Source organism: Mesoplodon mirus (assembly GCF_964341445.2).
Source record: "Mesoplodon mirus genome assembly, chromosome: 1".
Lineage (NCBI taxonomy): Eukaryota > Metazoa > Chordata > Mammalia > Artiodactyla > Ziphiidae > Mesoplodon > Mesoplodon mirus.
The window spans coordinates 34,822,296-34,834,347 of NC_138976.1; the positions used below are offsets into that span (position 1 = coordinate 34,822,296).

Genomic DNA, 12,052 nt, shown 5'->3' on the forward strand with positions numbered 1-12,052 from the left:
CCTGCTAGAATGTGAACACGACTGGAGCTGCCATCACGGACCTCAATGTACAAGCTGCATACTGGGAATGGCCAAGTAACAAGTCAGAAGGAACCTGAGACGCTAGGGATCATGCAGCCACCTGGCAGCCCTGCATGGGAGAGGGTAAAGAAACCTCTACTTTGTGTAAGCTACTGTTGTCATGACAGCTGAATCTAATTCTGATCTAGAACTTGCCACACAAGGTCAAGGCTGTCCATGGTCATCCTTCACCAAGGGAAGGTGGAGATGGCAGAGAGCACTCTCCTCCAAGAGAGTTAACATTTACTTAAAAAAAAAAGCAAACAAGATGAGAAAACATTTCCAGAAATCAAGACATCAGAATAAAAATGTCAACACACAATAACAGTGTTGCATAGCTTGAATGTTTTTATATTGATCAAATTGTTTTTCAGTAGAGTCACTGAAAGAACAGGTCAGAATGAAAAACACTCCAAATTTACAGACAAAATATTGCTAATCAATTAAGATACTTTTCAAAACTACATGACAACACAAAACCCTTGGTTGCTCCAGACGGAACGTGAGTTATAGAGATGCCGGGCAGCCCGGCCATCGGACTCCCTCCCTGCTTGGTTTCCCAGGCTGAGGTCAGAGTCTTTGCCAAGGTCTGAGGGACCAGCTCTTGGAGACAAGTTCCAGAAACATGATACGTGTCTCTCCAGTAGCTTACTGGAGGTTTCGGTTTAGGATTAACCTTGACTCTCTGGAACAGACTCCCAGAATGGCAGATGTTGAAAAAAACCAGAGCTTGTCCCCTCGAGCCCAAACTCCCCCTTTTACTTAGAAGGAAAGTGAGGGCTGAGGGCGACACATCTTGTCTAAGTCTAATCTAGACCCACGTCCTGCCTCTGCCCACCCTTTCCCATTGACGCTGTCTCTTCGTTGCCTCCGGTTCTATGATAACTTCTACGAGGAACAAAAAACATCAACCAGCAACTTTGCAGCAACAGCATCTATGCTAATCTCAAAGCAAACTGAAGTGTAAGTTACTGTGGTAGGAACTAAAGACCAGCCCAAGTTTGTGATCCAACCCTCCCCGCTCCTCCCCCAACCAAACTGAGTTGGATCTCTTTTTCTGGAAACTCAAAACACCTAGTGCAGGCTCTATGGAGTGACACCAGGAAGGATCTCCCATTTTATGTCTGCACATCGACGAGTCTAATTATATCTTCCGAGAGTGCCAGAACACAGCATGTAAATGTCTTCTCCATTCATACCCCAGTTTCCCAGGCAAAATGTTTATCCTGATTTTGATGACGTTCTTCACTTAGGGCTAAAACGGGCTTCTTAGGTATAATTGCTTAAGTGTATAAGGTGATGAAGCAGGAATCTTGAACTCCACAAATTAATTGGTAGCATCTGTAGTATCTACTTGCACATTTTATTCCTTTCGATAACTCTCTTGTCTTGTTCTTCCCCAGGATTTCATGGATTTTGTTCCTGGTAACATCTGCTGAGTCTGAACTACTGGTCTGCACAGTGGCAGAAAAAGGCTGGTTGCAACCTTCGGTAAACTTTTTGGAAATTGATGTAAAATAATGGCAGCATTTCCTCAACCATATGAAAATTTGTTTCTTAAAAAAATAATAAAACGTAATAAATCTCCAAACTCATTTAGACTTCACAAGCTTTTTACACACAGGGTGAGGATGCCTTTTTATCAAATGGCGATGATTTGCTCAATATCCTGATGGCATTTAAATTTACTTCAGCTTTCCCTCTTTTTTGGTGCCTGGCTGATCGAATGTTCTGAGTCCAGAAGTACTTGTATGATACTCCTTTGTGCCCTTGGTTCTCTTGAGAAGAAAAGCGATTTTCTCTTACAAAAACCCAGCTGATTCTACTTCTGTTTCACGGATTTGGGGGCTAGTCACTGATAAATTAACTTTTCAAAGTAATTCATCCAGAGCAGTGTCAGATTCCAGCTGATGAAAGTTTTAATAGCATCATCTTATTCAATCCTCATATTCAACCCAAAGTCCTCAGTATTATTTATTTCTCCTATTTTAGAGATGAGAAAATGGAGGTAAAGCTCATAAGTGACTAGGCCTAGGGCTAGCTGTTGAGTGGAATCAGAAACCAAATCCTGTACCCCTTAGCTCCAAACTCTGCTGCTACACTCTGCTAGCCTGGCATTACGCTGACAAGGATGGGGCTTCGGTGTCTCCTGTTGCACAGTATGGCTCATGACAAGGCACAGCACCTTCCTCCACCCTGGTCATTTAACAGTAAAACATCGGTGGGGAAAAGATGTAAAGAAGGCGGTAAATATGCTCGGTCTGGAGACAACCTTTAGAAACCTGGCCCCTACAGTAAAGGTTTTTACCCAGTTTATGACCAGGAAACGACTCAACTAGTCCAGTTTGCTAAACATCAAAACGGCCTCATTTCAGTGCACTATAACATGAAACCATCCTTTTTCTATAAATCCCGTTAAGAAATTGGACACTTAGCTGTTTCTTCTGGATACATAAAACCACTATTTCAAAATACCACTTTAGAATGTTTACGTAATTTATTTTCCTTAAATAATAATTTGCTACAATCCTGTCACAAATTTTAAAAAAAATTAACATAGTATTAACAAAGGCAGAATTCTTTAGGACAGTCAAAATCATGGTGTACTTAGAATAAATTAACATCAAATTGTGTTTATATTCAGATAGTCTGATCCTCTCCTTTGAAATGAAACGAAGACCATTGTAACTAAGAGTGAATGCACACATTTGTTCTTCTATACAGAGACTCATTCTTTATATAAACTCAACTGTAATTTGAATCAAGTTAGGAATCCCGAGAAACACTCACCCGTGGGAACACACACAACACACAGACACACACACACCTCCACAGGCAACCCTCTAGAAGCTGGGTTTCCCATGGCTCAACGACTATATCTTTTCTCAGAAGGGCCAAAGATTCTGAATATTTAGGTGATATCCCATCTCCCCTCAGGAAAATTGTAATGTTTCAAGTGTAATAGCTTGAAGTAGCAGCAATCCATGTCTTAGATTCAGTAGTGGATGATTCCAGTCCTGGGTGCTGAGTGTACAGCAAGAGGAAAGCAGAGGCAAGAGGCACCTGCTCCAAAAACGAACATGTGGGACAACACTGGGAGTCCTTGTTCTCAGAGTCTCAACTGAAAACTCACTCGAAACCTGCACTGCCCGGTTCAGGCACTGGTGTGAACCTGAGGAGGGTCACTAATGCAGGGAGAAGGCAGGGCATTTGGACACGATTCTCAGAAACATGAATATTGGAAATGGCAGGGAGATGGGACCAAGGAAGGGAGGGCAGAAAAGGCACCGCTTGCCCCTCGGCCTGACACCCCACCCCCTGCCGTTCAGTACATTCATGGGGTTTCTCATTAGCATCAGGGCAGGTGAACACTGACTGTTCCAGCTCCACCCAGACACAAGGAAAGCTCAGCCCTTAGTCCTATACACATATACACACAACTCATCCAAGCAACTCTGAACAGCCACACCATCTCGTTTCTGGGAGGTCAACAGGGCTGCTGGCGTCCCCTCTCAATTGCCCAAGGATGGTTTACAGGAATATGGAGACGGAGAAGGAGGGAGGCATTAGGACAGGCCCCAAACTGAGATCCCCTTCTGCTTACTTCTCTCCGGAGGAGGTGCAGGCCTAAATGACGCTATAACTGCATGCGTTATCTACACAGTTCCTATGTACACGATACCTTTTTCTTTTAATAGAAATTTAAAGTGCCTGGGTTCAAATATGCTCATTCCTTTCCCACAGCCTACAAATTCCTCTTGCTGCTTCCAGAGAGAAGGAGGACGCCCTTGGGAAAGAGGAATGAACGTCTTCACAGTCATCTTAACTGGGATCCAGCATTTGGACTAAGCCCTCTTCATAAACACGAAGAATCGCTTCACACACAAACTTGTACTGGCTCTGGAAAGGAACAGAAAGCTGTCAAGCTGGCCAGCAGCTCCACAAATGCTGCTTCAGACCACAGACACAGTTATTCTTTCACCTCACTCATAAGCACCCTGAGCTCCAGCTCTGGCCGAGCCAGGCCCTGGGCTACATCAGGGACATGGTGTGGAGAAGACACACCTACCTGTGAGCTCACTACGTGATGAGGGCTGGGCACCGTGGCATGGAAACACGGCAGAGGGAGGGACCGGCAGTCTCGGGGAGTCAGGGAGGGACACAGGTTGCTGCAGGGTGGCCGTTCCAATGTACACACCAGTGTACGTTGAAATGAAAGGGTGGTCCGTTCAGAGGAGCATAGCCAGGGCTCACGCTCCCAGCCCAGGACAGCTGGTGGTAGCGGGGCTGGTAGGAAGGTGGCACGGGTGGGCTGGGACCTGGCTGCAGAAGGCCTTGCACAGAGATAAGGAGTCTGGATTTTGTCTTCCAAAGGAAAGCCACCGAAAGCTGCTCTACAGGGTAAGCTTCTTTATATTAACAAACACCTAAGAGACTTATTTGACTGATGTGTTCTGGGTGACAAGAAAGCATTCAGACTGAGCTGCACCAGCCAGGAAAATGTGCCCAGAAGATGCACTTTAAACATTCTTTAACTAGCAATGAGGTCTTCCATACCACAAAACAGGGCAGAGAACCTGATTTTTTTTTTTTCTTAACCAGGTTTCCTGGGTGCACATGAATTTAAAACAAGAGCTCACCGTCGTTAGAGAAATCTTATGAGCTTGGTCCATGAGTCCGTGAGGACACAGAGCTGAGGGCAAGTCCCACTCCCTTCTTTGCTAACTTCTCCTCATCCATTGGGGGGTATGGCCTTGGAGGCCATTCCTCCAGAAAGCCTTGACTTTCCAAAGTCAGCTTTTGATACTCTCCCTGAGTTCTTAGACTCCCTTTGGACTTCGCCCACTGCTGCTGAGATTTATAGTCAAGTGCTCCAGTTCTACTAGATATAAGCTCAGGTCTCTCCTGCTCGTGCAATTATCTGTTGAACGGATGAATGAATGAATATGGGATAGTCCTTATTTTGCAGATGGGGAAACTGAGGCTTAGAGAAAGGCTAAGGCACTATTCAAAGGTTGCCCAGTATGTGGGGGAGTGTGAATCATGAACTTTCCATGCCACCCCACTGCCCCTGTTGTAGCTCTGGGGGAAGCCACAATATTTCCTCTTGTGGACACGTGCAGTGCCAGGTACCCAGGCGTGACGTGGGAGAGAGCCCAGAAGAGGAGAGAGTAGGGCCATGTGAGACATCTGCTGAGCCAAAAGGCTCACCCAGGAACAGGTGGGTGGGGTGAAACCCTCAGGTGACCTTGCCTACTTCTGATGGACAGACACATGACGGGTCAGTGGCTCGACAATGCAGAGTGCAACCGGGGCTGCTCCCTGGCCAAGCGGCTGGCAGGAAACAAACCGCGAGGCAGCAGAAGTGGAGGGTAGCGAGGGGCAGAGCTCGGATGGGGTGGGTGTTGGAACTGCTCAGCCCCTGACAAGCTCTGTGACCGTGGGCAAGTGACTCGGTCCCTTGGAGCCTTGGTCTCTCGACCTGCAAAAGCCCTTCGTGCAGGCCTGGCCATCGTTAGTATTTTTATTACTGGATTTCTACTCACTGACGTCTGCACCATCATGGCACGCTGGTCTCGCATTTTCCGAACAATATCCAGTGGGTAAACGGGCAGGTTCCTCTCGATCAGGCACATGGATGTTTCCATGGTGACCAACACACCGGTTCGACCTATCCCAGCACTGGGGGGAAAGGAGCAGAGACGGGATTTGCTCAGACAGCATTTCTGCACAGCCCAGCTCAGCTCCTTGCCAGTTCCCACGTTTACTCAGAGGGAGCTTTCCTCCTCTGACCTTCAAAGAACACAAAACACACGCTCAAGGTGTGCTCTTGAACAGACTGGGGGCTTAAAAACCAACGGGGAGAAACCCACCTTTCCGTGCAAACTCCGCCCCCCATCTTATGCGCATCTACTGTGAGGTCAGCCAGCTGGGAACAGAGGGCAAGATGAGGGAGGGAGTTCGTTCTCCAGTTCTGCGCTGCAACCACAAGCCTGTCCAAATCTTTTGACATTGTGAAGAAAGAAAGCAAATAGAGCTTTGTAAAAAGCATTATCTAGTCTTGTGGGATTTAGGTGGGCTTGATGCCTGCCAACTTTCTCCAGGCCTTTCCCAAGGAGTATGAGTATTAAAAAAAATAAAGCCAACAAGCCACAGTACCTGCAGTGGACTAGGACGGGTTCACCTTCCACTCTCAGGGACCTCACATAGTTTACAAATTCCAGAAAGTCCGAGGAGTCATCGGGAACGCCGTGGTCTGGCCATGCCACGTACTGGAGATGCGTCACGGTGTGCTCCTCTCCGGTCTGCGAAGAGACAGAGTGGCCTGGCTGAGTTACCTGGATGGTGGGCAGGTGGACAGGAGGACCCTGGCCCTGCTCTGGCCTCCAGCCAGGGAGCTCCTGTCTCAGGACACTCTTCTGCCACTGGGTACCACCCTGCCATGGCCACTGCCAACTCCTGCCCACCCACCTTCCATACGCTCCCAAACACCCACTCTCGAGGGTTCCGCTGGGCCCACCTCCTGCCCTATGTCTCCTCCACCACTTCTGCCCACAGTGATCTCTTCCCGTTTGCTCCTATAGTACTTACGATTAGGGCCACCCACATTGGCTCTTTTTTTTTATGGTCAAAATACACATAACAAGAAGTCTACCATGTTAAACATTATGTGCAATTCTTTCCAGAACCTTTTCATCTCCCCAAACTGAAACACTGTGCCTGTTCAACACTAACTTCACTCCCCAGCCATGCAGCCCTGGCAACCACCATCCTCCTTTCCGTCTCTGCGAACTGACTTCTCCAGGTACCTCACATAAGAGAAGTCCCACAGTATTTGACCTTTTGGGTCTGGCTTCTTCCACTCAGCATAATGTCTTCGAGGTTCAACCATGCGGTAGCATGTGTCAGAACTTCCTTCTTTGTAAAGGGGGACTAGGATTCCACTGTATGAATACACCACATTCTGTTTATCCATTTATCTGTCAGTGGACACTTGGGCTGTTTCCACCTGTTTCCACCTGAAATATGCTGCTGTGGACATGGGTGCTGGCTCTTTTCCAGGCTGTCGGTACATCTACTGAAATGCCCACCAGGTGACAACACAGACTGACCTAGAAGTAGGGCGCTAACCGGGTCCACGGTGGATGCTGATTCAGCACCTGCCTCTAACCCGTGCCCTCTCCTGGACCACTCGCCGCCCATGCAATGCTCACCTCGGTGTTCGTGACCAGCATTTCCCGGAACACATAAGCGATAGTGCAGTCCTCTGACTGACAGCGGATGTGAAAGCTGCCGTGTTCCATGACCTCGGGAGGATAGGGCCAGTACTGGTGGCATTTGGTCTGCAAGGGAACCAGCGGGTAGGGGTTAGGTTCGGCTGTGCAGCGGTCCTCGTGGCGGTTAACTGGGCAGACGGGATGGATGTTTGGCCAGAGCCCTCTCACTCGCACCAGGTACTCAGAGCTGCTGGGAGAAGAGAGATGCAGGCGAGGCCACTCTTGTGCTGTGTTTGTTTTCTGAGGGTGGGCGGGGAACCTCCCTTCCTCCTCTGGGGAGCTGGGGAGGGGTGGGAAGGTCAACCCGCCAGGGGCCAGGCCACAGCTCTCACTCCAGCTGGAGCTGGAATTTGAGCACACAGATTTTTCTTCTTCATCACCAGGGTCCAACTGCTGGAGAAACAGGAGAGCCTCCGACATGGGGCCTCCACTTAGGAGCGACCTCTACCCGACACCCCCATCCGTGGCCCCTTCTCTGCTCTCAACACCCCTTTCTACCTCATCCCTCCTTCGGCGTCCACTCCTCACCCCCTTGAGGTGGAACTCCTCAAGGCATAGCCGCTAAGAGCACACATCTGGGAGCCAGACCGACGTCTGCTACGATCATTTTCTCCTCCACGGTGAGCCCTATGACCTTGAACCTGCTACTACTTAAGCTCTCTGATTTTCACATTCTTCACCTGAAAGACAGGCCAGCACCTGCTTCCCAGATGGTGACAGAGGCTGGAGAGGATGGTGTGCAGTGCCAGGCTCACTGCGGGGGGGCAGGTCAGCGGCGATGGTGGCCGTTATCACCACTGCTGCCGCAGGCCCCACCAGTGCTTTCGTATACGACTCCTATGGAGCTGACACGCGCCAGACAGCAGAGGAGGAAACCCGGGCTGAGCAGGATTAAGTGGGCTGCCCCAGGTCCAGGGCTACTATGGCTCCCCACGGCCCCTCCCGTTTTCTCTTCCCCCTTCCAAATCCTGAAACCTGTTCCCTAGCAGTCTCACTCCTGCCTCTGGCCTCGAAGCGAAGCTCAGGGCCAAGCTGCCTATCCCATCACAGATCCATCAAGTCAAATTCTGACTCGTTCAAAAAAAATTTTCTCTCCAAGCCTATAGCTACATCAACTTGGGTAAAAATTACATTTACTTACAGCTGAGAGGGGGTATAAACCAAAAGATGCACGTAATTTAAAAGAGCTTTTCTATTCGTATTTTCAAACATCACAATGAATATGTGAAATTAAAGCATGCTGCTGAAAAGGCGGCGTTAAGAGTTTACTTGTAAACCTTAAACCTGGGTATTTTGGTTAGTGGCTGCTTCCCAGCTTCTCCAAGACACAAAGGACTGCTGTCCATAGAAGCCGAGGCAGAGCCAACACCCAGCAGGCCTGCATCTGCTTCCTCATCTGTGGGGGTGTAGCTGTCTGCTGCAGGCTCCCAAGAGTCCTGCCCACAGGGCAGCTGATGGCAAGCTTCGCTCTGAAGCGACGAGCCCGTGCAGGGCTGAGCCACAAACGCCTCTATTTCCAGAGACTCCCAGTGAATCTGACCAGAATTGGACTCTCTTTACTCCTTGATCAAATTTAGATTTTAGGTCTACTTGGACCTCTAAGCACTGGGGGTGTAGGGGACAGAACAAGAAGTTTGTGCACATCCTGGGTTTCCCTCCTGGTTGATAAGTTCCACTAACTTGCGATCCTGGGCAAGGTACTTCGCTTCTCTGAACCTCAGTTTTGGCCATGCTGTGCGGCTGGCAGGATCTTAGTTCCCTGACCAGGGATCGAACCCAGACCCCCTGCAGTGGAAGCTCGGAGCCCTAACCACTGCACTGCCAGGGGATTCCCTAATGCCTATTATCTTTTGATCAGTATATGCTAAGCACTAAATGGTGCTTTTTATGGACATTGTTTTATCTGGGTCTCCAAACAATCTTATGAGGTAGATACCGTCATGGTCTCTGTTTTGCATAAGAGTAAACTGAGGCTCAGAGAGTGAATCCACTTGTGTCAGATCCTACATAAAGGAAATGGAGCGTATATAGATGTAAAAAATAATTTTTCCCCTCAAAGAAACATTCTTGATGGGAGGGGAAGGAGAAGACCCTTTCAATAGAAAGACTATTTCCTCTTGGAGGAAACACATGGACCTGAAGGGAGAACACAATGGAAAACGTTTTAGGTCGGAATGAAAAGCGGGAGAAATGAAAGCTATTCTGTGGCAGGAGCGCCCCACTGACCACTGGCCTCTGGGCAAGGCTCCCAGAACCTACAGACGTGAGCACAGCACAGAGCGGCGACGGGGACCCTGCCAGCTATACGCCTGTGGGGAGGCTCACTCCGCAAAATGCAGAATATGGGAGAAAGCAAACGGGACATGCCGAGAACTTCATCTCTCAGAACAAGTAGGGGACAGAGCTGCTGGCCTGGAGTGACTGACTCCTAATCAGGAGGAACTCAGGGGGTGGCGAGGACCAGATAAGGGACCTCAGGATAAAGGGCTCAGGTCACCTGAGCGCTTGTAACAGGAGAGGGAGGAAACGCGTAGCCTGGATTTGAGAACAGGTTTCCAACCACTGACAAACAACAGAGGTAAGTTCCCAGGGCCAGAGATTACGAAGGGAATGCTCTGACTTGTGGGAGATGGGAATCTCTAACCCGATGGAACCAGCCGGAAGGGGTTCCATTAGGAAGAAAGGGCTGGGAAACCAACCAACCCACCAGGTTACATGGAGACCTTGGAGGAGCTCAGGTTCAGAGCGGACTCCAATCAGGACGAAACAGGAGGGGCAGGACCTACAAGGGCAGCCGGTGGAAGTGAGGCCTCCTGGATGGAAGAAAGGGCCTTTTCTCCTGAGCTGGAACAGGCAGAATGAGGGGAGGAAGGGACTGCCATCGGGGCAGGTGTCTGTCACTAACCACACCTGTTGGCGCTCTCTTTTCTCCAAGGAGAACAATGACCTTGCAGCTGGGAAGGGCCGAGCCAACTTTGAAGGGGAAGGAGCAGCCCAACACAGGTGAGCAGAGCTCCTGGCTGCCCCATGGGTTCAGGTGTTGGCTCGTAGGAGTTGCAGCACCACTGAAAGACCTCATGAGCTCGGAGAGTAGCACCTCCATGGACAGTTTCTGAGAAAACCTGGAGTATCCAGGTTCTCCAAAGTCACAGAACAGGCAGGCAAACAGGGCACAGTTTCATATGGGGAGATTCTGGAGACAACAAGTCCGATGTCTTGTCATCTATAACATACCACAACGGCCCAGATCAAGGCCTGCAAAGTGTGGGATTTGGTAGGAGGCTAGGAGGAGATGGGGTCTGTATTAAACGGCATAGAACCACACGGTGGGAAAGTGGTTTTTTCCATGTATGCCGCAGAGAGTTTCTCAGTTGGAGTCTAGGATAGCTTTAACATTATCTCCCTAGTACTTTAACTCTCTTTTTAGGAGTCAGCACATGAGCCTGTGGGCAAGCACGTCTTGGGTTCACAGCCTGGAAGGCAAGAAAATTTATTTAGACTTTAAACACATTGTCTTGTGGTTTTTGCATTTTTACACATACCTTCTTTATATGGCAAGTGATACTGGGCTTCCATTTAGGATATATCTTTCAAAGGAAATTTTTTAAAGCAAGAAAAGGTGAGCCAACTTGAAGAAGAAGAATAAATAATACTACAGTGATAGTACAGTCCCGGCAACAATTAAGGTGTACCCAAACTACTATTACGGCAAGCTAGCATCTGTATAATACTTACTGTGTGCCAAGCACTGTTCCAAGAAAGCTGCCTGTACTAACTCATTCAGCTACTCCACAAATCGACGATCAGTGTCATTATTATTCCGTTTTACGGAGAGGTTCTGCAGGTTTCCTAAGCCACACAGGTAGGAAGTAACCGAGCAGGGATTTGAATTCAGGAAGCATGGCCCTAGCATCTGCCCTCTTACCCAGGACACCACGGAACAAGATGAGTGCAGGCGCTCCAGAAAAAGAGAGAGGACAGGATAGGACTGTGAGCCAGCTGGAGTTCCCTAAGTTCAAAAAAGGTCCCAGTAATTTCACTGCCTTTCCAAAACAAGATTAGAAGATCACACATGCATACAAAAACAGAACGTAAACAAAAATTAAAAATAGGCAAAAACAAGATTTCCAGACAAGGAGATCAGGTGATGCCATAGACCTGCTGCCTTGTGATTTCAGCAAAGCTTCTGAGAGTTCTCACGGTAACCAGGTAGGCGAGACGGAGAGATGGCCAGGGCTGGAAGCAGAGCTGAGAGAATGAGCAACTGCTCCCCGAAGAGTGCCCTCAACGTCTCTGACTCACAGTATTCTAGAAGGAGCTTTCTACTGCTTCTTGAGGGCCTTTACATTTTTAAATGGTGACTTATGTGAAGAGAAGAGATTCTGATCGAGACTGTGAGTGACAAGAAGCTAAGAGTGAGAGCCAGCACAGAGAATGACAGATGGAAAGCCCAAGGAGCCCAAGTGCACGCAAAAGGCCAGATCTGATGGCTCATCCTCCCAGGGATGATAATCATGGCCACACAGACACACAATAGCTAATGTTTGCTGGACACCTGCGACAGGCAGCTCTCTAAGCTTTTCATATATATTGTCTTAGTCTTCACAAACCCTCCAAGGTGGCACTACTATCTGCAGTTTATATTCAGGGAAGCTGAGGGTCAGAGAGGTTAAATAACTTGCTCAAGAAGAACATGCTCTGAACCCAGATCGTCT

The 12,052-nt window shown here is 48.6% G+C and overlaps 1 protein-coding gene across 8 annotated transcripts in view; it reads right to left on the minus strand.

Annotated features, from left to right (window-relative positions):
* Nucleotides 1-460: 460 nt before the first annotated feature.
* Nucleotides 461-12,052, minus strand: part of PTPN3 (protein tyrosine phosphatase non-receptor type 3) — a 110,065-nt gene continuing 98,473 nt past the window's right edge. For all 8 annotated transcript variants that reach the window (XM_082627659.1, XM_082627655.1, XM_082627653.1 and 5 more), the window contains 4 exons: nt 7,275-7,403; nt 6,220-6,365; nt 5,607-5,742; nt 461-3,960 (listed from right to left, as the gene is read on the minus strand). In XM_082627659.1, the coding sequence (XP_082483785.1) occupies nt 3,883-3,960; nt 5,607-5,742; nt 6,220-6,365; nt 7,275-7,403 (489 nt within the window). In that variant the 3' untranslated portion in view covers nt 461-3,882. The remainder of the gene's footprint in view (nt 3,961-5,606; nt 5,743-6,219; nt 6,366-7,274; nt 7,404-12,052) is intronic.